Source organism: Corvus cornix, chromosome 1 (assembly GCF_000738735.6).
Source record: "Corvus cornix cornix isolate S_Up_H32 chromosome 1, ASM73873v5, whole genome shotgun sequence".
Lineage (NCBI taxonomy): Eukaryota > Metazoa > Chordata > Aves > Passeriformes > Corvidae > Corvus > Corvus cornix.
The window spans coordinates 55,575,654-55,600,826 of NC_046332.1; the positions used below are offsets into that span (position 1 = coordinate 55,575,654).

The 25,173-nt window shown below is 40.4% G+C and overlaps 2 protein-coding genes across 4 annotated transcripts in view; both read left to right on the top strand.

Moving 5' to 3' along the window:
* Nucleotides 1–16,830, top strand: part of ZC3H13 (zinc finger CCCH-type containing 13) — a 46,505-nt gene extending 29,675 nt beyond the window's left edge. For 2 of the 3 annotated variants that reach the window (XM_039567744.1, XM_039567747.1), the window contains exons 12-20: nt 939–1,121; nt 4,264–4,807; nt 5,488–5,591; nt 5,999–7,009; nt 7,998–8,507; nt 11,458–11,613; nt 12,225–12,425; nt 15,643–15,806; nt 16,345–16,830. In XM_039567744.1, the coding sequence (XP_039423678.1) occupies nt 939–1,121; nt 4,264–4,807; nt 5,488–5,591; nt 5,999–7,009; nt 7,998–8,507; nt 11,458–11,613; nt 12,225–12,425; nt 15,643–15,806; nt 16,345–16,515 (3,044 nt within the window). In that variant the 3' untranslated portion in view covers nt 16,516–16,830. The remainder of the gene's footprint in view (nt 1–938; nt 1,122–4,263; nt 4,808–5,487; nt 5,592–5,998; nt 7,010–7,997; nt 8,508–11,457; nt 11,614–12,224; nt 12,426–15,642; nt 15,807–16,344) is intronic. The other variant, XM_039567751.1, reaches the window with a different exon arrangement.
* Nucleotides 16,831–23,656: 6,826 nt separating this feature from the next.
* SIAH3 (siah E3 ubiquitin protein ligase family member 3) overlaps nt 23,657–25,173 on the top strand; it is a 65,864-nt gene continuing 64,347 nt past the window's right edge. The window contains exon 1 of the mRNA XM_039567762.1: nt 23,657–23,847. The gene's annotated coding sequence lies outside the window, so the exon portion shown is untranslated. The remainder of the gene's footprint in view (nt 23,848–25,173) is intronic.

The following is a 25,173-nucleotide window of genomic DNA, read 5'->3' on the forward strand; positions in this document are numbered from 1 at the left end:
TTTGCATTCATACTGCCTTGTTTGATATTTGGGATGCAAGTACTGCCAAATAGTTCATGCTTTTAAAACTGTGTTCAATTCTGTTGTCATTAGATTAAAAGTGTTATTGAAATTTATAGCACTTCTATGTTCTCCATTCATTAAAGTGGCATATCACTGGTATTCTGCCATCTCATTTTGAAACAAAGCCTAACCCTTACATCACTCTATTTAATGTTTCTGCAGCCCTTGGTTTTCCCATTGGCTACAAACACAAGTAAGAGGCTGATGTGTACTGGAAAATTCGTAGGGGGTAGTGCGTTTCAAAGCCCTGGGCAACAGATTTTTTGTGCTCTTTCAAAAACAATTGCATGTCTTAGGTGTCTGAAAACCATCTTTCACACACACCCACCTCTCCCTGCCTCACCACCTTGCTTCATCCGATTTCCAAAATGTGTGACTTTAATCTTTAAAATGGTTTCTGAAGTCTGATGCATTTTAAATAATAATGATAATACTAACAACTTATAATAATGTATTTTTTATTTTGCTTTTTCAGGCTTGTGACATTTTCATTAGGGGAGTGATACACAGTTTTTACAGGGAGGATGATCTCTGCTTTCTCTGCCTATTCTTGCTGCACTGTCTGCTAGCTTACAGTCTACTCAGAAAAAATGTGAATTGGCTTTTGGACTGATATTTCTAGTCAGGAGACCTTGTACTATGACCACGGGATGATGATGTAGAAAGTCTTGATGTTGCAGTTTGGAAATAATGACTTTACAGTTAAAACATGTGAAATTTGAGTTGTTGGTTAAGTAGAGTTTGATGTTACAATCTTTATGTCTATGAGCAGCTAAGTCAAATTTATTAGATGTTGATACATCAGTTGGTATAAGATATCAGCGGATTTCCTTACATGCGGAAGCTCATGTTTTGTGTTGCTACATCTCCGTTAGGAAGTCGGGGGACTAGAGGATCCCAGGTTGATGGGCACAGCAGTAGCGGAAACTACCATGACAGCTGGGAATCGAGGAGTAGCTACGCTGATCGGGATCGCTATGACAGTCGGGATCAAGCACGAGATTCCTCCTTTGAAAGAAGACATGGTGAACGGGATAGACGTGACAACAGAGAAAGAGGTATTTTAATGTCTGGTTTTACACATCCATCTCTAGTCAAATGTGCGTGTGCATGAATGTGTGTGTTTCTCTTTCCTTCGTTTTTCTTCCTTGTTTCCCCCCACACCAATTCATAAGTAGCTCATCTGACACCACACGCTGACACTAGTCCTATTCTTGATACAACTTCTGTTACATATGTTCATTCATTGGCCTTGTATACATGAATACTGTTGCCTTTCCCCAGCCCTTTGGCTAGATTTTGGCATCTTCTGTGTTTATTCATCCAAGTAGTATTCAAACAAACTCAACTTCAAGGCAAGGGCTTTCATTGTACAACTTCATTGTAAAATGTTTTTGCCTCCTCCTCCACTTCATGTGCATAAGCACGTTAAGCTGAGAGTCCATGTAAGCTTGGAGTCATGATTGCATTTCGTTACTGGTTCTGTTTGTTGGTATATAAACACTGTGCTTTTGTGCTGTAAATTGCTTGAGTGTGTTTTGGGGAAGGCCTAAACTAGACTGACAATTATGGACTGCTTACTACTAAAGTAAGTGACAGTTTAAATTTATTATGAATTCAAAAATTTATTGTCTGGAGAGTTTAATAGTGATGAGTGCTTTGCTGTTGTCAATGATAGTTAGGTAGTAGGTGTTGATACCAGTGATCATGAAAAGAGCATGCATGACTTTTTTTTTTTACATAGTCAAATATTTTTTACATAGCAAGATGTCAGATTTCTGTACCAGCAAGTGTACTGTGTTTGAAGGGTTGAAGGAACTTAGTAGCAGCTTACACTCTGGAATATATTTGTATTGCTCACCAATTAAGAGAACCGGAGGAGTCAGGGAAATAAAAATAGCATGAAAATTAAAAGAAGAGCTGTGAAGACTAAACATAAAATTATAGTGGGTTATTCTCTGTCTTGAGTTTTTATTTATGGGTGACAGATACATTCTAGCTGCTCTGTAATTTCAGTTTTTCAAAGAGATATTTTGCATGCCACTGTGAAAGATACTTTTTAGCCTATTGAAACAGATCTGTTGTTGCTTGTTCTTGTGAAAGGCTCTGCTTCAGATTCTCATTTTCAAGGCAGGATTTCAACAAACCTAAGCTCCAGGCTTCCTTTTTCGTGTCAGCTGAAAAATCCTGAACACTGAATGTGTCCTGGGGGTTGGCTTTTGCAGTCTAGCTTTCATCTCTTTCATCTCCCCAGCCCAAATAAATCCTACATATATATAATGTAATTTTGTGCCCTCATATCCTAGCAAGTTCTTAATTTATTAAGAAAAACAAACATCCACCCCAAAAAAACCAAACCAAAACCCCAAGCCAAGAGGAAAACCTTGGAAATAAAAGCATGTAATCACAACAAAATAAATTTCTAGGAGAGAAGTTGCTTTGAATAGGTTGTATTTCTCATTAGGGGGGGGGCAGGAAATATAAAGAGCATGAATTCAAAATTTATTGTCTTCTTCCTTAAAAATTTAGATCACTTTTTGTAATAGTAAATCTTCAGAGTTACAATTCAAGACGCTTTCCCTAATTAGACTACAGTTTTAATATCTGTCATTCTGAGAAAAATTGAGATGTATTTTGGTTGGTACTTAGTTCTGTGATATGCAAGGAGTATGATTTTAAAATGCAAGCTTGCAAATTTGAGCTGTCTGTATTCAGCTAAGGCAAACATGGGAGTGTTCCAAACAACCACTGGAACAGTACTTCAAAAAATGAAGTCACATAAAAAATGCTGACTTATCTGCATTTAATTGTCTAATACATTTGCACTATTTGATTCACATAAGACTTTCATGTGGATGTTTTGTCACCAAAACTGACACAACAAATAGGAGTTACAGAACTTCTTTATAAAAATCTATTATTTAGTGTGCACAGTAAATCATATTACAGTGTTACAGGCCCATTAAAAGAATGTGAAACCTGTTCACGGAACCGATCATATGGATTGATGGTTTTACCTTTTACCTTTTTAAAGAGGCAGAAATGTCACTCAACTTTGCTTTTACTTTTACCTGGTAACAGGGGAGCACTAAATCATTGTTAATTCACTCAAGAGATGAAAATTGATTAAACTGATGGAAATGCATGTTTTATTGATTTAGTTCTGTCCAAACTCTGCCTGCTCACACCTAGTGGACATTGTCTCAATTTGTAGTGAGGTGCACTCTCAGCGTCAGAGTAATGGACTGAGAAATACCAACCTCTATTCATGCAATCTTTTTCCTCTTTTGTATGGTGCTTTTATATATATATTGTAGGAAAAAAGTTTTATTGATTTGTTGTGGCTCAAATACTACTAAGATGAGCATAGAAATTGGTATGAAGTAGTCAAAACCTATAGAAATACTCAAAAAATATCCACAGTACAATGAACAGTATGTAGATAAGTCTGTGGAAAGTAAGTATAATTGGATAAATCAGATTTCACTGTCCTTCTGGGTCAGTCATTTTCTACGTGTTTAGTTTTTCCTCTGTCTCTAATCCACTGTCTGAACAACAACAAACTCAGATTCTAAGCTGTAAGACTCTTCAGTGAACACAAATGAAAACTTTTAGCAGTTCTGCTTCCCCTATCTCATCCTTGCCTCTCCATGTCTTGTGGATTTGGTTGTGTTTCTGTGCAGGGATCTCTTCTGTGATGAGACAGCCCAGTATTTCTAATTTTGCAGAAACTTCTACTCTATGTTGTAAACAGCTTGAGTCCTTGTAAAGCACTTGACTCCTAATAGATTTAGGAAGTAAAATCTTTGTACAGAAGTCTAAACATACCTTATGCATGCCATTCCCTGCTTTTTAAGATCTTATACCAGATTTGGAAACATTGGGTAATGCCATACTAATAGCTATACTGTGAGGCATACATTTGTCTTTTGAGGCCATTAGAAAAATCTGGTAGAAAATTAAATATTTTTTTTGCAACTTTTGGTTAAATAAGTAAAGCCCACCTCCTAAATGTTGAAAAATTCTTTCAGAATTAGTTCTGCTTTTTGTCTTCCTTCCTCCCTAAAGGGAGTATTCAAATTTCTGCAGGGAGTTGCTTTTCATTTAATGCAAACCAAGATCTAGATTGTCAAGGCTCTTTTAGCGGAAGCAGTCTATATCTGTTCAGCACTTAGTAATCAAACCTGCTTCTGTTTGCAGATCAGAGAGCAGGCTCACCGGTACGACACCAAGGACGGAGTGATGATCTCGAGCGGGATGAGAGGAGAGAGGAGCGAAGGGTGGATCGGTCTGATGACAGGAGAGATGAAAGGGCCCGGGAGAGAGAGCGGGAAAGGGAGAGGGACCGAGAGAGGGAAAGAGAAAGAGACCGGGAAAGAGAGAGGGAGAAAGAAAGAGAGTTGGAAAGGGATCGTGCTCGGGAACGGGAGAGGGACAGAGAACGGGACAAAGACAGGGACCGTGAGCGGGACCGAGACAGAGATCATGACAGGGAGAGGGAACGAGAGAGGGAGAGGGAGAAGGAGAGGGAGCGAGAGCGGGAGGAACGCGAAAGGGAGCGAGAACGAGAGAGGGAACGGGAGCGGGAGCGTGAAAGGGAGAGAGGTCGAGACAGAGACAAAGAGAGAGACCGCCAGAGAGACTGGGATGACAAAGAAAAAGGAAGGGAAGACCGCAGGGATAAGAGAGAAGATATTCGAGAAGAAAGAGGCTCAAGAGATGTCCACGATGAAAGAAAATCCAAGTGAGTGGATCTAAATGTTACTTCAGTCAAAGAAAGAAAAAAAAGGCAGTCTTTTACTGTTGAATTTGGTAAGTTAGTAGACAGGGGAGTATCTTAAGGAAGCAGACACCCTGTTTATGCCTAGGCTTGGTCTGGAGCTGTGTCTCCCCTGCATCTGTGTGGCACATGCTGGTAACCCCCAAATTCGTTCTATGCTGGTGTAGTCCAATGTTTTGTTAATGCTGAATCATGGATCTACTTGTGAGCTAAGAGTTGAGTCAGACAATGTAATTTTCCCTTCTAAGTATGCTTGCACTGTCTTGCCTTTAATAATACAGGCATTCATGGAAACAAAGTAGAAAACTGTGGTACATTTTGAAGCCTGAAATTCAAATAGCAGTTAACTAGGTCAGGGTTTGTGACTTTGTTAGTTAAATTTCTTTGGAGCATGCATTACCCTTTGCACTACTAAATTTCCAATACCAGAAGGCTACCAGTGAAGGCATGAACAATATCCCAAGTATATGTGTTGTGCTTCCTTTAAGTGCATAGCTATTACTTGGAATGACAACTTAGAAAATTACAGAACTTCATGGCATCTTTAAATATCTTCCGTTTGAGGTGCTTAGACGTCAGGGATTGTATTGATGATAAACTCAAAGAATCCTGAAGAAATTTGATGGTGCATGTTCCTTCTGCAGGAAGCGTCACAGAAACGAAAGCAGTCCAAGTCCCCGTCAGTCACCCAAACGTCGCCGTGATCATTCTCCTGATAGTGATGCTTACAACAGTGGAGATGATAAAAGTAAGTGGGAGTGGGCTCTCTCTGCAGCTGGACCCAGCTTATCCTCTGTCTATGGAAAATAACTTGCAATTTTAAATAGAAAAAACACGGGGAAAGTTTTGTAAGTGTTCCCCATATTTTTATGAGCACTACCATTTTTCTTCATCTTTATTTGTCATTTATCTTCATTTTGTCACTATGTATTATGTCTGCCAGGTGATAGTGACTTCCACATCTGTTTAAGATGCATGTTTACCAAATTGGAAATTGTCTGTTGCTGCTGCAGCAGTGGAAAAACATAAGAAATCTAACTGAAGTAATGGGTTATGTGTTTTACTGGACACTTTCTTTGGCATGCAGAAGACAGCAAATGCTCACACGTTCTCCTTCCTACACAATAAAAGCACATTCTTTTTCACATTTTGCAGATGAAAAGCACAGGCTCCTGAGCCAGGTTGTGCGGCCACAGGAATCCCGGTCACTGAGTCCCTCTCACGTCACAGAGGAGCGGCAGAGCCGCTGGAAAGAAGAAGAGCGAAAATCGGACAGAAAGGAAAGTTCCCGACGCTATGAAGAACCAGAGTTTAAAGAGAGGATTTCTTCAGCAGATAAGCAAAGAGAGCAGCCAGATGCTTCAGAAGGCTCCCGGTCCAGGGTTCAGGAAAGTCTTGGACACCGTCCTTCTGAGGAAAGAGATGCTTCTGATAGAATGCATGATGACAGCAAGAAGAAGTCTAAGATACAGAAAAAGGCCACAAAGAAGAAGAAAGATGATGACAGTGGGGTGGAAAGGTATGCTAATGAATCAACAACTGAGGAAAGCCAGGTCTTTTCCCCTAAGAAAGGTCAGAAAAGGAAAAATGTGGAGAAAAAGCGGAAGAGATCCAAGGGTGATTCTGAAGTTTCTGACGAAGAAATTGTTCCACATCATAAAAAGAAAAAAGGCCCAAGAACCCCGCCTGTAACTAAAGAAGAATTGGTTGAAGAACCACCTGAGAAAGCTGTGGCAGAAGTCCCCACAAAAAGAGAAGATACCACATTTAGTGACTGGTCAGATGAAGATGTTCCTGAACGTGGTGACATTGTTGTTCCAGAAAGAAGCACTGAGGATTCCCATAGGAAAAGTCACAGGACAAGGGGAGAAAAGGTGGAAGCCCCTCATGTTACTATAGAGGATGGACCACACCGTAAGCCTGTGGACCAGAAGCGCAGCAGCAGCCTCGGTAGCAATCGGAGCCATGCCTCAAGCAGGCTTAGATCCCCCTCCAATGAGTCAGCGCATCGCAGTGGAGATGATCAGACTGGACGGAAGAGGATCCTGCACAGTAGCTCTAGGGATAGGGACAGGGAGAGGGAGAAGAAAAGCTTAGAAATCACTGAAAGAAAGTCCAGAATTGACCAGTTGAAACGAGGGGAACCCAGTCGCAGCACATCTTCAGGTAATGAGATGCATTTTAGTGAGACTGACCTATCATTCTGTGTACAAATCCTAAATTGTTCTTGGATGGCTCTAATTAGTGTAACAGGAGAGGGAGGTGCTGTCTGCCTTTCACTGTAAAACGAGAATGAATTAAGATTCCTGCAGGTGTTAACATATTTGAAAAGCTGATTCTCAGTGGGCAGGATTACCATTTTGTTTACACCAAAACATTCAGTTGGATTTGGTTCATGCTGTCTGGGGAATAAAGTAATTTGCAGGACAAAAAAAACTCATAGAGGAAATGCTTGTGCTAACAGAACATTGAGGTAGTTTTATCATCTAAATAATGTTCTTTAATTCATTATTTGCATTGATTTTGGTATGGAAATTCCTGAAATTATGCAAAATTAGGTAAATTTTTCATGGTTCCTGTTAGGCATACTTTCAATGCACATGGAAATCATCTTTGTTGCAAATCAAAATAGTCACTTTTTAAAAATGTGTGTAGTTGCTGTGAAAAAAAAATAGGTAAAATATTTTAAAACTGAAACAGCGTCAATACAAAAACGTCTTCTTCCAAAAACATTTTGGCTCTGTGTTCTCCTCATTGCTACATGCCTGAAATTATTTTTCTGAATTCATCATTTGTTAACTAAGGCATTCTTAGCTTTTAGAAGACATGTTTTAAAAATTCTGAATTTTGAGACAATTCTTTTTTCTTTTTTTTCCCCCCCAAGCCTAAATTTCTGAGTTAAGATTGTGTACCTTCTGTTAGTTTCCATCATAGTAGAAATAGCCACTAAAGTTCTTTTCTGGAAGTGGGAGAAGTTACCCCGTTTCTAAGTAAGGTTAAATCTTCTAAGGCAATCTGACAGCTTTATTAATTGGAAGATGATGCTTTTGAGAAGTGTATTTTCATACCCAAATCTTTAAAATGCTTTGGTCTGGTAAAGTAGTGTTATATTTATATGTCATAGTCATGCTTATATTTATGACCTTTCGTGCAGATCGTCAGGATTCAAGAAGCCACAGTTCAAGAAGAAGTTCCCCTGAGTCAGATCGTCAGGTTCATTCCAGATCCGGGTCCTTTGACAGCAGGGAAAGGCTTCAGGAGCGAGATCGGCATGAACATGATCGAGAACGAGAGCGAGATAGGAGAGAGGGGAGACAGAGAGACTGGGACCGAGATGTGGACAAAGAGTGGCCAAGGAGCCGGGAACGAGAGAGACTCAGGGAGCGAGAGAGGGATAGGGACAAAAGACGGGAGCTGGAGAGGGAGAGAGACCGACAGCTGCCTGATACTGCTGAAAGAGAGAGAGAGAGAACTCTTGACATCTCCTCTCAGAAGGAGTCAACAAAGCACAGTGAAACAAAACTGGACAGAGATCACGAAAAAGAGTTTGATGGTATTTGCCGGGATTCAGCAGCTTCAGAGAAGGAAAAAACAGACAAAGATTTAGGACCTTTACAAGGCTTTGAAGATGGAAATGAGGCTGAAAAGGTAGAGAGTTTAGAAGGTGAGCTATTCTGGGAAAGAACCTGGACTAACAAATACTTTATTTTTTCTCTTTTAGCATAGTGCTGAACTGAGCTATATTAGAATAATTTTCTACTGAAAGCCTTATTGGCTTCAACTTCTCTACTGTGGAAGCAGACAATGAGAGAGATACCTGATGAGCATCTTCCTTAGTGTTAATTGTGTTAGTGCTGTTTCTTAATTTCTAGAGAAGTCTTGAGGCAAAGAAGCATAAATTATCTGAGATATAATTTCACCAAAATGTAATGTTTCTGAATAGGCAAGTTACTAAAAGATAACACCAACATTTGATTGGCTTGTTACATCATTGTAAGACCTATTTCTTACTTTGGAAGTGACAGTTAATGAGTGGGGAGGGAAAAAAAAGTGTGGACTCGGAACAGATTTTTGGGTTTTTTTTCTGCCAGAGCCCAATTATCATAGAAATGGTTGTCTAATTAGTAGGTGAAACATATGTATGGCTTAGCACAATAGTCCAAAAATAGCTTTCCTGAGGTAATCTTAAGAAGTGCAGCTTCAGTTTGCTGGTCTTAATGGTACTGGGGAAAGCATGCTTAGAATTGATAAATAAAGTCAGCAAGGGGCAAACACTGACAAACTCCTAAGAGTTTGTCACATGAATTAGAAGCTTGAACTTTGCAAGAATAGGGAGTTGGGGAGTGCTTTTATATGAACAACATAAAAGAAACAAGGGTCTAAATCCAGAGTAACTGGTGTATGTTACAGTTATGCTCATTGTGTTTGCCATTCTTAGTACCTGTAGTGTTCATTGTTAATTTGGGCAGTTAAATGCTGTCTCAAGAGGATGGTGAGGAATATTTAGTACTTATGTCTCCTACCTGATTACTCACAAAGTGGTCTTTAGGTTTGAGAGACCCTATTGAGAAAGTTTCATTTGAGGAGATTATCTGTGGAGTGGAAGCACTTGACAAAAATAGTATTTGAAGTGAGCCTGGAAAAGTCTGCTTTTGCTACAATAGACAGAATTAACTATTTTTAAACTAGAGGAAAAGCATGGTATGATAAATCTGAGAGTACAATGTGGTATCTGCAGAAAAGAGGTAATAAAAGGCCATTTTTGGGTACATTACCAGTTTCCAAGAGGGTACCTGTAACCAAACAGGCTGTGCAGGTTAAATGTGTTCTTAGTTCCAGCCTTTCAGCATACTTGTTTTAATGTGTATTCTTTTGTCTGTTTTTCAGAGGTTGTGTTCTAAATTCTCTGCAGGTTATCAGCTGTAGGGAGTTATGGTATATTTAGGATTTTAAAATTTTTTTTAGAAAAATAAATCTATTTTGTAAAATATAAGATGGCATTCCATTTTATTAAAGTGTACTGTTAACAGCATGGTTATGATTTTCTAAGGTTTAGTGTACTTCATTGTCTTTCATTACTTTGTAACTCCTGTTTACATTGCTCCGTTCAGCTGGTGTGTTGAGTTTTTCATGCAGAATTAATATAAAAACACATTTCCACAAAAGAGTGGTAAAAGTAATGATTGGATTATACTCTAGAAATTATCAAACTTTGTCTTGAAATTCAGAATGTAAAGTATTTTTTAAAAAAATTATATATTGAGAACTATGAATTATGATTTTAAATTTTTTAATACAGTTAATTGTTAATGGGTCCAGTCATGTAGTACTGGAGGACTAGTGTATCTGGTAAATCAGTATGGATGCAGAAGATGGATCTTACAGGCCATGAATATTTGAAGTACTAAGTACCATTTCCAAATCTGATGATATTAGGGAGGTATCTGGTATTTAGTTGGCCAAATTACTGTAGTGTATTGTCTAACAAAATGTGTCAGAATATCATTAAATTATCTTAGTGTTTTGAACCTTAATGTGTTTTCTTTAGGAGTGGGCTTAAATAATGCCTCAGATGCTATATGCTTCCTCCAAAGCATTGCCACATGGTCTGAGTAGTTTGTTTATGCTCTGCTGGCACATCTTTCACTTGGTTTTTCCTTGCTGATTTTTAGGTTAGTTGAGGTGGCTATTTTTTTCTTCCCCTGCAAAAGCAAACTTAAAAAAAAAACCCCAAAGAATAGGGGAAAACTTAAAATGGAAGCAGCTTCACTTCTGGCTTAAGGGAGCTGGAAGATACCAGAATAGTCATCCACACAGGAGGATCCCTGTAAATTCTGTCCTGTTTGTGTGGCACGACTCATTGCTAGTACCCATGTTGGAGAACCATAAGCCTGAGTTTAGAGCAATAGGATTTTTAAGTGCTTGAGTCAGATCTTTCAGTCTTGGAGATGAGAGGATGTTCCTTTTGTGAACTGCAAAATTCAGTGTTTGTCTTGTGTTCACAGGTCCTAAGGAGTATGTTTCCACATACAGCACAGGTATTTGTGTATGCAGATAGTATGTGGATGGATAGGAGGGGTAACAACTAAAAGAAGTTTGGCATGGCTTTCTAAAAGCTCTTCTTGTGACTGCCACAAAGAATCTAAAATTTTGTACATAATTGTTTCATTCAGGATACCTGTTGCCTTTTTGTATTTTGGAGTTTTGTTACTTCTGTTAGGAGTTTGGACTGAATCCTGATTTTGCATTAGTGTGCTAAAGCATCTGAAAGATTTTGTGGCACTAACTTAGATTTTTATAAACTATTTATTATTATAAACTACATGTCAGATACCAGATAATCAACATGTATGTTGTGAAAATGGCCTTATCTGAGCAGTTTGACTAATACTGCACCAAAAAAGTGACCAGTGTATATAAAATTCAAACTACCACATTGTGTATGGGAGGAATAACTTCACTGTTTCTGTGGGTTAATACCAGCTTTTATGTTGAATCATGCTTGTTCCTAAAAGCTAACAGTTTAGTTTGCTAAAGCTTTGTCTTCAGGCAGTGTACAACATGTTTAGAAAACAAATACGATTGCTTTAAAGCTACCGTGTCTGTGTCTGTAGGAGGAGAGGATGAAGCCAAGACTAACGATGTGCAGTCACTGGGGTCTGGTGCTGGAGAATACGAGCCAATCAGTGATGATGAACTGGATGAAATTCTGGCAGGTGATGCTGAAAAGCGTGAGGATCAACAGGAAGATGAGAAGATGCCTGGTAAAAGTATATCAACCCGCCTTTGTGATTATTTGAATAGAAGGATTAGATCAGTGTACATATAATGCTGTTGTGATGTTGACAGTATTTCTGAATTAGGAGTGCAGTCTATGAGCAGATTCTGTCTGTGCTTGAATGCTTTCCAAGTGCTCTGGGAAGAATGGAGTTGTCTCGTTGTCCTAAGTTCAGCTGAGTATTCTGGGCTGTATGAACTAGCTTTCTAAAGCATTTCATTTGAATGTGCCTTAGCATGTTCAGTTGTACTGTGACTTTTGTGAATGTATAAGTAATATGTCCAAACCTGCTGGCTAAACAGGGTCTGAGCAACCTTTCACAAAGGGATTGCAGTAAAAATGAAGCAGAGTATTAGGCAGGGGTTGGGGTTTTTTAATCCATACAGCTTTGCATTTCTATTTCTTTTTGTATTTCTCCTATTTTCCACCCATCCAAGTGAGTTTTGACATTCTTACCTGAAGGGTCCAAGAGGACAACAGAACAATGTTCATCTAATATATGTATTGCTTTCAGGAGACAGCTGTGTGTGCAGCATGTGAAATTAATCAACTGTGGTAAGGGGTGATGATGTGATAACTCATTCTCTGTCAATGTTTTTGCAGATCCAGTGGATGTTATAGATGTAGACTGGTCCAGTCTTATGCCAAAGCAGCCAAAAGAACCACGTGAGCCTGGGGCTGCACTCTTAAAATTCACACCAGGTGCTGTTATGTTGAGAGTTGGCATTTCCAAGCGATTGGCAGGACCAGAGCTCTTCACCAAAATAAAAGAGACTTGCCAGAGAGTCTTAGAAAAACCTAAAGGTAATTTCTGCAGGGATTAAACTGTCTTTTGTGTATAATGAAAAAGTCCTTATGAAATGTGCATCAGTTCGTTATTTTAGGTTTCAAAGACCACAGAAAGTATATAATGAGTATTGTGTGAAAATTACAGAAATATGATACAGCAGCATGTTAGTCAGATTAGTGTTTTAATTCCAGCAATGGTGAGGAGGTCTAAATTAAAAAAACAAAACAAAATTGTTTTTATCCTGGGGTAATATTCTTTTTGGGAGACCATTCACACTTTCCTAGCCTTTTATATGAACAACATAAAAGAAACAAGAGTCTAAATCCAGAGTAACTGGTGTGTGTTATGGTTATGCTTATTATGTTTGCCATTCTGAGTAAGAATTACCTGTCGTGTTCATTGTTAATTTGGGCAGTTAAATCAAATGCTGTCTCAAGAGGATGGTATCACCAGTTTCTTAGAGAGCAAAGTATCTTTTCCAGTGAACTAGTAGTAGTATTTCAAGAAAGAAATAAGATTTCTTATTTTCATTCTGAGGATCCTTCCTAGAATTCATAGATAGGAGTTTTGGATCAGAATGAAGGCACTAAGTGAAATTTGTATGTTATACCTCTACTAAAAGTGGGAAATTCAACAATTTTTACAGGTTTGGAATTTGGATAAAGTATGTGTCACAAGACCTGCATGATAAATGGGATGGGCCTGAATTGTACTGGTGCTGCTTACTGCAATTCTGAGTGTAAGCAGGGCTTTTTCATGAGAAAGAATACTAATTTTTCTGTTTTCACATCCCAGGAGCCAGTTGAGCTACTTGCAACAACTTGCATGGTAGAATGGTTCTTTTAGGACTGTGAAACATTTGCTTTTTCTATAAGATCTCTATGCAAATTATTACAGCATCGAAATGTTAGAAAATTGTGGCTTATAAATAATAGTATCTGCAGAGCTCATGGGTTTTTTTTACTCTCTAAATTCTAGTTCTTAATTTGAAACAATACCTTTCACTTTACATTATTCTTTACATCGTTGTCTTGTTAACCTCACAGTCTCAGATAAGTGGGGGGGAAAAAAAATCCAAAACTTCTCTTAGCTGTGCTAATCTCTATCAATGTCACTCCTTGCTTGAGCCATTTAAATCATATAATTATATTAACTGGGAGCTGTTACTACTGCTCCTATTTTTCTTTTTCTTTGAGTCAAATAAAATACTGAGTCTTCCTGAGTATACAAACTGATATAGAAAAGGTATGAACTATGTCTCTCCCTGTAAGCTCTAATTTTGCTGTGTACTTCAGCACTTCTTACCAGGGATTCCTTGCAACAGCAACTGCGCTGCAGGATCACTCCACCTGTCTGTTTAAAATGATACCCGAAATAATCTCAGCAATCCTTGCATGCTTCCCTAGAAATAAAGTCCTTAGTGATAATAGGAGGCTCTCCAGCACTGCCTCTGGACTGTCTTAAGTGTACTAGGATTTAGCATAACTTTGCTCTGGAGAGGAAGGGGGATTTGAAGTGCCTCTCTTGATTTCCCTTTGGTGTGTGCAGTCTCTCACACATCAGTTCCTACACTGCCAAGTGTAGGCTTTCAAGTGTATGCACTTCCTGTGCAGTCTGCCAGGTGAATGTTCTCTGTATAGAGATTACACAGCTACAGCACATATATTTTCTAAAGAAAAGCACAAATAACGGTGTCCTGAAAGCTGAAAGAATCGGAGCTAGATGTGTGCAGTGTGTGAAACAGTGAAAAAGTAGCATTTTCACTTTGGACTTTGTGGTGGTATAATTTGTCTCCCTGTCTTATTCCTGAGGTTGGTGTTCCCTTCCTTGTTCTTGTGGAGGAACAAATTGAAAAATTTCTGGTAATACTATTAAGTGCAGAAAGAAAGGAAATGACACCTTGTTTCAGGGTGTGCTTTTAAAATTATTTTTTCTTTGGAAAGAAAAATCTCTATGTGATGGTATTGAGATTTGTGGCTGACTTGCCCTCTATTATATGCAATTGTTCCTTTAAGGATATGGACATGCTTACTTGCCTGATATTCTCAGCAAGCATCTGGCACCTGAGAAGACTCTGCAAGCTGTCCATGTTACCTTTGAAGTGGCCTTTTTGTGTCTTGACACTTATTTCCATTTTTTGATTGTCCATTGAGATTGTCTTTGACTTCAGTGCAGTTCTCTTTAACCTGCCCTTCATTTAGTGCAACTTTCTTGTTTCTTTTCACCTTGTTTAAAAACTTGTATAAAAACTACTGATCTTCATCCAAATTCTGAGTGGTTTAAAAAATGCATTTTTATCCTCTTCTGCATTCATTCTGCCAAACTGCCGGAGCAGTCTTTGCTTTTAGATGCTGTGTTTTCCCCCGGGTTCTTGCCATCTTGAGTGAGGCATTAAATTCTCTGCTGAACACCCAGCTTTACTATATAGAGGCAGCTGGATTGGACTCAGCCACATACCTTGTCAGCTTTTTTTCTATTACATGATAATGTTCCTAATTATTGTCAAAGGGCTATAAACCAATGAGCTGTGGTCCACCCCGTGCGTTCTTTTTGTCTTTGCATTTCATAGAAGCAGACTTGTTGGCAAACATGAGTCACCTCAGAATCTGTCTTTTCTAAAAGTTTTTTTCTGCATGCTATTTCTTCTGGTAAATGTATTGAAGGACTGGTCCTGTCACCTTGAGTACTGTTAAATGCTTTAGGTGAGCTGGTAGGAAGGAGTAGTCCTTTGGCATCTGCTGACTTGTTCTCCAGGTTCATCCACCACAAGTGAAAGAATTATTCTAGATAGTTGTGTTTCACTTCTGTATAGCCATGCAAAAACAGTGTTGACACTGGGAGAGTTACGTGATGTCTTGCAAAGAAGTGGAACTTAGGTACTTTATGATTAATGCAAGTGGTAAACAAACAGCTTTTGTCCGTCACACATCTGACCATAAATCATACCCCATCTTCTGTCCAAAGCTGTCACTCAATTTTTAGGCTTCCCAGTGATTGCTGTCTTAATATTGCTTTCCAGCACTGAAACTAAATACAAGGGTATTCATCCTTCCCTTTAAATGGTGAAGGATTTATTCATGTTATTTTATAAACTCATATACTCTTTTTTTCCCAAACCTTGATATTGTTTAGAAGGCATAAATACAAATAGTTATATTTTCATATTACTGTATGTTGCTGTTCAAAAATGCCATATATATATTGATCTGTGCAAATCTCAATTCTTTCTAGATGCAGAAAACCTTTTTGAACATGACCTGGGAGCACTGAACATGGCTGCACTTCGCCGAAAAGAAGAGAGAGCAGGTCTTCTCAGCAATCTGGGTCCTTGCTGCAAAGCGCTGTGCTTCCGCAGGGATTCTGCAATTCGTAAGCAGCTCATGAAGAACGAAAAGGCAGGTGGTCTGCTTACAGTGCTTGGTCGAGGTGTGGTGGAAACACAGATTCCCCTAAGCAGAGCATTTCTCTTGGGAGATAATTTTTGTGTTTGTTGTTCGGAAGCAGGTCCAGTCCTTTAAATAATAAACACTTTTATTTAGAGAGGTTATAGGATGTTTATCTTTTAGGTAGAATGAGAGATTAATTTAAGTTTGAGACTAGAGCTAGGTTCTGTTTCTTATCATTTTGGGGTTTAAATTCAGGAGGTACATTTTCTATATTTAAAGGATACATAATAGAAATAATTAGGTAAAATACGATTTCAAAGGTAATTGTTTAATAACTTTCCTGCTTATGATTCTATGTGAGAATCCAAGTTAAAATTAAAACTTCTTGTATGCTAGTAGAAAAATCATTAATTCTCCAAGTCTTTTCTAGTGGTATGATTAGTATGATTAAACCTCTAATTACTGAGAGTACTTGAGGTTAATTTGGTGTTACAAGACATTGTTTTCAGGTCTTCCTTTTTTTAAATTTAATTTCTAATTTCAACAGGGTGCAACGAAACAAACTTACACAAATTCCGCAGCAATGGACAGTGACTTGTTACGGTTGAGCCTACGGTTATTCAAACGAAAGACTGTGTGCCAAGTTCCCGGGCAGGAAAAGACAGAGGACAGCAAAATTCCACAGCCAGCTCTCCAGCAGGAAGTCTGTGTGACTTGAGGAAATGGCTGCAGTGGCGCTTCCTAGTTAGTTTCTCACTACCAGTGTTGGTGTTGCTGTTTAGAACTGGTGGTTGGAAAGCAGCTGTAGAAGATGGAAGGAAATACTCCATTTGTACACAGTTAAGAATATTGGGTTTAGATGTGAATAGGAGTTAAAAATTAAGACTTCTGTGTGAAGGTCTCTGCAACTTTTGTAATACTGAACCTTACACTGTAACATAAACCTGTTTTATGGTGCATCAAGTGTAATAATGTGAAGATGTCTGGATTTAGCAGTTTATAACATCAACTGATATTAAACTGAGGAAAACCACCTGTGTATCTTTTTCCTTATTATGAATGGGTATTTCCACCATCACCTTGGTCCCTCAGTACACATCTTGAATTTGTTACATAGCTGGGAGTCTGTTTGCCTCCCTTTTCCAAATCTCTTTCTTATCACAGTAGCCTCTGGTGTGGATTGGGACCAAAGTCTAGCTCTTTTCCATCTTTAACATAGATTTCCTTTAATGTAATTTCTGGACACGAAAACCTAGTCCAGTCAGTTAAGGCTCCCTTTCTTGTTGATGGAAGAGAAAGTTAAAAAAAAAACCAAAACAAACCAAAACCAACCACTTCAAGATTTATGCAAGATTTATGAGCAGTTTTAGGTGTCTATATTTATGAGATTAACTGCATTTTGGAAATGCTGGCTGCTTTCAAAATGGACTAACTGGTGCATATTGAAAAACACCTGAAGGACAGCACAGTCACTGGTCACAGCCAGCAGGGCTTTGCGTGGGAGCCTGCTTTTCAAACCCGATTTCCTTTTACAGCAAAGTAACCCACCTGGTTGATCAAAGGAAGCTAGTTGATGTAATCTTTCTGGATTTCAGTAAAGCTTTTGATACTGTTTCTCACAGTATCCTTCTGGATAAAGTGCCTGGCGCACAGCTGGATAAATGCACCATGCAATGGGTGAGCAGCTGGCTCATGGGTCAGGTACACAGGGCTATAGTGCATGGGGTGACATCAGAGTGGTGCCCTGTCACTAGTGGGGTTCCATGGGGCTCCATCCTCAGCCCTGTGCTCTTCTTCATTAAGGGCTAAGTAAGCTTACCAGTGATACTAAGTTGGGAGGAGCTCCTGATTCCCTGGAAGGTAGAGGGGCTCTGAAGAGAGACCTCAATAAATTAGAGATGGGCAATCACCAAACATATGAAGTTCAACAAGGGCAAACGCCAGATTCTGCACAGGGGATGGGGCAGCCCTGGGTGTATGGACAGACTGGGGAATGAGGGGCTGGAGAGCAGTGCTGTGGAAAGGGACCTGGGGGTCCTGGTTGATGGCAAGTTGAACATGAGTCAGCAGTGCCCTGGCAGCCAGGAGGGCCAACCCTGTCCTGGGGTGCATCAGGCACAGCATCGCCAGCCGGGCAAGGGAGGGGATTGTCCCACTGCTCTGCACTTGGGCAGCCTCACCTCGAGTGCTGGGGACAGTTTTGGGTGCCACAGTATAAGAAAGACATGGAGCTGTTAGATCGTCCAGAGGAGGGCAGTGATGGTGGTGAAGGGCCTGAACGGAAAGTCCTATGAGCAGTGGCTGAGGTGGTCCCTTGGTCTGTTCAGCCTGGAGGAGACTGAGGGGAGACCTCATTGTGGTCTTCAGCATCCTCACGAGGGGAAGAGGAGGGGCAGGCACTGATCTCTCTGGTGACCAGTGACAGGACCAGGGGAAACAGCATGAAGCTGAGGCAGGGGAGGTTTAGGTTGGATATCAGGAAAAGGTTCTTCACCCGGAGGGTGGTTGGGCACTGGAACAGGCTCCCCAGGGAAGTGGTCACAGCATCAAGCAAGACCGAGTTCAAGAAGTATTTGGACAATGCTCTGAGGCACATGGTGTGACTCCTGGGGTGTCCCTGTGCAGGGCCAGGAGTTCGACTTTGATGATTCCTGTGGGTCCCTTCCAACTCAGGTTGTTCTGTGATGTATTTTACATTCTGTTAATTATCAGGGCAGATCAATCCTATGCAGCAGCTTGAGGATGTTTCACAGTTGCTGAGTTGCTGGATCTTAGCCGTAGAGGCAGTGACCAATGATGGTTTTGCCAATTATTAAGATTTCAGAGGTGTGTTAGGGACTTGTCATGCCTGGGCTCAATTTTTTAAGAATTGTTTTCTTGTGTGGGATCTTTGGATCAAACCAGTAAGGTATCTTTAGGTAGTCTGTGGTGTCCTCCATATGAAACGAAGACTTCTAAAACCTCAGACTAAGTCTCTGTATACATCTCTATACTTCCCTGTCTTTAAACCTGAACTGTTACTCTGAATTCTGCTCATAGAGGATGGAAAAAAAAATCCATAGCTATACCTTGATACTGGCTTGCTGCAGAGCAGCTTGTTTTCATTGTTGTCATTCAGGATGAAAATGAGTTACAAACCACTAAATTTTTTGACAGTTGGTTTATATCAGTTTCTTATCCTATTTCTCCGCTTGGAACCAGCACACTGAGGTGGGATGTTGAGTGTGCTGTCTAACAGCAGATCTGTCTCACAGCAGATCTGTCTTACAGCTCTGTGATTGCTGACAGTTGTATTGGCTTCAGGCAAAGGCCTAACTGTGAATAGCAATTCAGTTCAAATATGGAGATTTCTTACTATAATGCTTTCTGTAACACCTAGTACCTAAGGGTTCAGTAAGATGTTTGTACACTACGTTTAAAGAATTGTTGAAGAAGACATGAGGGAGTTTTTATTTCTGTTTTTAGTTCTATTTTTTTAAGTACCCACACAGGAGTGTATAGTACTCATATCAAATATAAATGACATGAGAAATCTCTTATTAAATTGTGTGACTCAGGCAAAACTATTTTTATGTTTTTCACTTGCTGGACATTTTTATCTTGCTAACTATTATTTTTAATGTCATTGGTGATTTTATATATGCTTACAAAAAAAAAAATGTCTTAAACACTGTAGTTCCTGAGCAAGAGTTAACCAATTCTATTCAGCATTTAAATGTTCTCACCTGTTTTATAGCTACAATAATGCTGCCTTTAAGCTGAAAGTATTAGATCATCGCTACCAATTATGCTAAAGCCTATTTTAACCTCTGTCTCTGAAAGACATAAAAATGTTTGATAGCTAGAAACAGCCTTATCTAAGACCACAGTACACAAAATAGATTAATGGTGTGGCATTTAATTACACTGTGCTTTAAATGCTCTTCCTGTGAAACAGCCAAGGTGTATATGTGCACTTAGTTTGGAGAAGAATATTTCACATTACCCTAGGAAATGCAAAATAAAGTAGGTCTGATGGGCTGCTATGAGTATCTCCTGAAGTGATAGTGTCCCATCAAAGCCAGTGCTGACCTGTACCATCATTTGTTGGTATTATGCAAAGAGCAGTGCTGAAATTGCCTCTTACACATCTTTGTTTTAATTCAATTTGCAGCACTTACGACTGCAGGAGTATGTTGCAGTACTGGCAGAAAATATACAAGTTCCTATGGGAAGCACTAAGATTTTTTTCAAGCATTTCCCATCACCTGGCAGGAATTACTGTACAGGTAGAGCTGTACAAATGTGAAGGTCCTGTGTATGAGTATTTTGGTCTCCATCATTTTAACTAAAAGTAATGTTTAGTTTGCAGGGAATATAAGTTAAAAACCGTCATCAGGTAATTTTATGATAGCTTTAAGAAAAGGAGAATTGCTCACAGCCCAATTTCAGAAAAAGGCATGAAACTTATCTGAATTGCAGACTTTGCTTTAGGAACTCCTATCTTAGGACCTTGCACACGTTCCCTGTATTGATCAGCATTCCTCCAATGGGTCCTTTTGCATCTCTTCCTTTCTCCCCATTTCTCTCCTAGCTTGATTTTGTGTGGAAAAAGAGTGGGTGGAAAAATTTTAGTCCATTTCACATTTTGGAAGGCTTCAGTAGGGTACACAAGAGTCTGTAATATTTCAGGCAGTGGGGCTGAACGTGTGCCTTGGGTGCCCTTTTGTGCTACGGCTTCAAGTGTGAAAACATGGAGAAGCATCTCTCCCTACTCAGTTTCTCCTTTTAAGCTGTGGCAGCAACTTTAAAGCGGTCCCTGAACCAGATTAGAGATGTCTGCCCTCTCTGCTGCTAAGCTCATGCTGTGCCTAGTTAGATGATAAATTAGTTTTAAGCATCCCTGAGGTGCTACTGGCACGTGGCGCTGCAGAGCAACGAGCAGTGCCTGTGCTGGTGGAGGAACCAGGCTTTCTCCCTGGTGAAACGCTGGGCCCAGCTCCTGCAGCCGGAACGGATTCACAGGCAGAGCAGATTTTTAGAGCCTCGAGATACAAATGGGACTATGACCTGTACCTTGGGGTAGTGTCACATTCATTATCTCAGAGTACTTTAGGGCTACTGCTGCTTCAGCTAGTGGAGGGAGATAGGGATTTTGACAGTGGGCCATCTGCGCAGTGTACTCAAAAGGCAGAGTTTAAACAATTTTGCTAAATAAAGGCTTTTATTTGAATTGTCTTGATGCAGTTGTGTTCTCCCTTTTCTGCTGTAGGGATGCCCTTCAGCAGGGAACAGGCTGGCTTGAGCTGTTCTGCCTCTATGAGGCAGGACACAGCCTATGTGTTCAATTCCATTTGCTACCAGCTAAAAGAGTTCAGGAACCTCTTGTTTTGCAGTAGCAGTCAAAGTCTGTTTTACAAAGGGTTTGTACTGTACAGGTCTTAGTTTTAATGCCAGTTGGAGGCCCAAGGAGATGGTACCAAATGCTTGCTCTCGGTGCACACATTATAACATAAGTAAGGGATTGTGGGCAGTGTGGGTGTCCAAGGTTTTTTGGATGCAGTTTCAGGAAACAGCTTGAGAATGGCAAATGAACTGTTAAAATAATAATAAAAAGGTCTAAACAAAGCCCTAAACTCCAAAGTAAAGCAATGTGACCAAACAGCAGGATTTGAGGAGTTTCTTCAACAAGTAGCCTCCAGAAAATTTGAAAATTTGTCCCATCGAACTCAAAAAAGGAGACCAATCATGTGGGAGAGACAAGTGCTAAAATAGTATTTAGTGGCCAAATGCCTAGAGTTTTATGGAAGAAGACTGGTTTTGTACTGAACAGCCAGTGTTATTGCCTCTGCCCTATCAGCAGGGATCAACTGATGAAAGAGGGAAGATAAACATCTTCTGGGAATGCTTAATTTCATAACACTTGCTTTCACTGCTGGGGATGCATCTGCCACAGGCTTGCTTTCTTTCCTTAGTGATGAAGTTGAGGTATTACCTATAAAGAGTGAAGTGTCAGAATACATGTTAGTACAAACTGCTGAGGCACAGAGCAGTGTGCTGCTGGATTTTAAGTGTATGTTCATGTGTGAAATGTTTGTGATGGTTGCAGGCATGCAGTTCCTAACCAAGGGAAGACTGAAGCAATGGGTTTTGGATGAGGATTTTAAGAAAGCTTGCAGCTTTTTGTGGAATGGAAAGTGTTCTTTCTCATTGGCTTAGTGATTCAATTCATTGTTTGGATATATTATGGGTATGAGGAATGCTTGGGGCACTGCATGGAAAATACTTGAGGAAGGGAATAACAGAAATGGGGCACAATTTGAGTAGCATAGGTTGTAGTTTTCAGCCTGGGAGTGTGGCTTCACACTCCTAGAAGCCAGGAGGTCACTCATCAGAATGATGGAGGCAGAAGGATCTAGGTGTGCTAAGTGAGCACATGAAGCACTGGGGAAATAGCTCTGGAACCAGACCATGTGGCTGTAACATGGCTCCAGATGGGTGTTTCCAGCAGGGAGAGGAGTGGTTTTACTACTCTGTGTAGTACCTGCAGATTCTTACCTGGTCTGCCTCCCTATGCTTTCAGAAGCTGGATTCAACCTACAGACGCAAGGAGCCCTGGAAATGAGAAGCATGGAATATGAATTCTGTCTTCTGAAAAACTGAGAAAGTGAGAAATGGGGAGAAAAACTGAAGGTCAGCAAAAGAACGGGTGGGCCATATGTACTTTTAAGATGCCCATATGTACTTTCAAGACGGCTACTGGGACCTGAATAGGTGCACACAAGATTTACCTCCTCTCTGAGTTGCAAAGGTGCTTTGTGCCAGCCCAAAACACGCAGTTGGCTCTGTCTTAGACATCGTGCCTGCATCTGTGCCTTGCACGCTCACAGAAAATGTGCTAGCAAGAGGTTTCAAAGGACTTCTGAAACGTCTCACACAAGGTTAGTAGGAAAAAATTAAGCTGCAGTGAGAGGAGAATAAAGGAATGACATGAATTTAAAATTAACTAGAAAACAGAAGGTAAAATAGAGGATTAAACGATCACGTCTCATCACAAACAACTCACAGTGGGTGACCTCCCTGTACATTTGTGATTTGGGAAGGAACTGACTGAGAAGCAAGATGAGAAAATTTGCGAATCACGTTTACAACCGGAGGGAAACCCAAAGAGATGTGTTTGCTGCCATGTAGCCCATTCATTTAGCTCATTTCAAGTCCTTCTGCCAGTCAGCATCAAGATGTCCAAAGTGACTCTATTTGGTTTGCATGGCATGGGTTTGGTCACAGGGGTCTACACGGATGGATTCTGTGAGAAGCTGCCAGAAGCTTTGCCCATGTCCAGCAGAGCCAATGCCAGCCAGCTCCAGGACAGACCCTCCACTGGCCAAGGCTGGGCCCAGCAGTGACATTGGTAGCACCTCTGGGATAGCAGAGTTAAGAAGAGGGAGGAAAAAAATCTGTGCCGTTGTAGATGGAGTGATAATATATGAGAGTCACCAAGGTCAGTGGAGAAGGAGGGGCAGGAGGTGCCCCAAGCGCCGGAGCTGAGATTCCCCTGCAGCCCCTGGTGCAGACCACGGGGAGGCAGCTGTGCCCCTGCAGCCCATGGGTGTCCTTGGGGAAGTAAAGATCCACCTGCAGCATGTGGAAGAGCCCACACAAGAGCAGAGGGATGCCCAAAGGAGGCTGTGATCCTGTGGGAAGTCCATTCTGGAGCACGGTTCTGGCAAGACCTGTGGTCCTGTGCAGAGAAAAGCCCACTCTGGAGCAGGTTTGCTGGCAGGACTTGTTGTACTGTGGGGACCCACACTGGAGCAGTTCTTGAAGGACTGCAGCCCATGGGAAAATCTCATGTTGGAGAAGTTCATGGAGGACTGTCTTCTATGGGAGGACCCCACACTGGAGCAGGGGAAGAGTGTGATTCCTTCCTCTGAGGGACAAGAAGCAGCAGAGACGGACAAGAAGCATGTGGTGAATGGACCACAGCCCCCATTCTCCATTCATCAGTTTCACTGAGGTGGGGAAGAATTCAAGAGTAAAGTTAAGCCCAGGAAGAAGGGAAGACTGGCAGGTAGGTGTTCTGAGACTTGGGGTTTATTTCTCATTACTCTACTCTGATAATAAGTTAAATAAATTTTCCCAAACTGTTTTGCCCATGACAGTAATTGGTGACTGATCTCTCTCTGTCCTTATCTTGTCCCACAAGCCTTTAATTATATTTTCTCTCACCTGTCAAGCTGTGTGAAGTGAATTGAGTGGCTTAGGTGGGCACTTGGTGTCCAGCCAGGGCCAACCCACCATATTGACATATCACTGAAGCAGAAAATTTAATCAATGTCTATACCTTGTAGTGCCATAAGTTTGTGGTATTGGTGCCAGAAGGAAACATATAGTTCACAGAAAAACTCAATCTGATGTAGAGAGATATGTGTAAAGCCAAAAATAGAAGAATATGCAGAAAAAATAATGTATGCAGAGGTAGAAACTGCACTATGAGTAGGTTGCTAATGCAAGAAAGGTTATTGCAAAGCAGGTGAGAACTTGGGGAAGACACGTAAGATCTTATATCAAAGATATTAAAACTCTTGGGACTATGCCCTTAGAAAGGAAAGGAGTAATAGTAGATACTATTAAATTATGTGAAGTAGTGGTCCAGAAGAAGAAGCATGGAAGATACTTTTTTTCTCCTCCTATGACAAAGCTCAGTTGAAATTCAGTAAAATTGAAGAGTGGCAGAACTGAACAATGAAATAGAAATTCTTGTTTTCCTCACAGTGGCTAATTATGTTTAGAGTTCAAGCTGTAGAACTTGGCAGAAGAGAAAACTGACCAAAACTTTCAAACGCATGCTGTGAGCATATACAGCTGTTTCTGGGAGGTAAACTAAGACTGTGTCTAAACGAGCTTCTAATATGAATTTTTACACAGTGGGGGAGGCTGTCAGGCATTGTGAGATCCTGGTATCCAGCAGTTTGTTTCTGTGTGAGCAAGCTGTCCTAACTCCTGAAATGGGATAGCTGCCTGTTGGGAAAAGTCCCTGACCCAGCTGCCAAATCACACAGGGCATTTGATTGGGAAAAATTCATATTGGGGTGGGCCAGGCTTCATCACACAGTTGTTCAGACTCAGACAGTCATGTTCCTGTGTTTGGGAACTGTCCTGGACATGTCTGAATCTTTCAGGGTGTCATATGTGTGGGGTTAAACTGCCCATCTCTTGGAGACTCTAAGAGCTGCTGATCAGGCTATGTCAGCCTGTATCTAGCTCTGGTAGAAAATAGGAGACTCTGATGGCTTTTGAATTTTCCTTTGAGGTGTCTGGTTAGGACGACTGTAAAAGGGAGATAAATTGACAGATAACATGCCTCACTGTGACATTTTTCCTGCATGATCTGAAT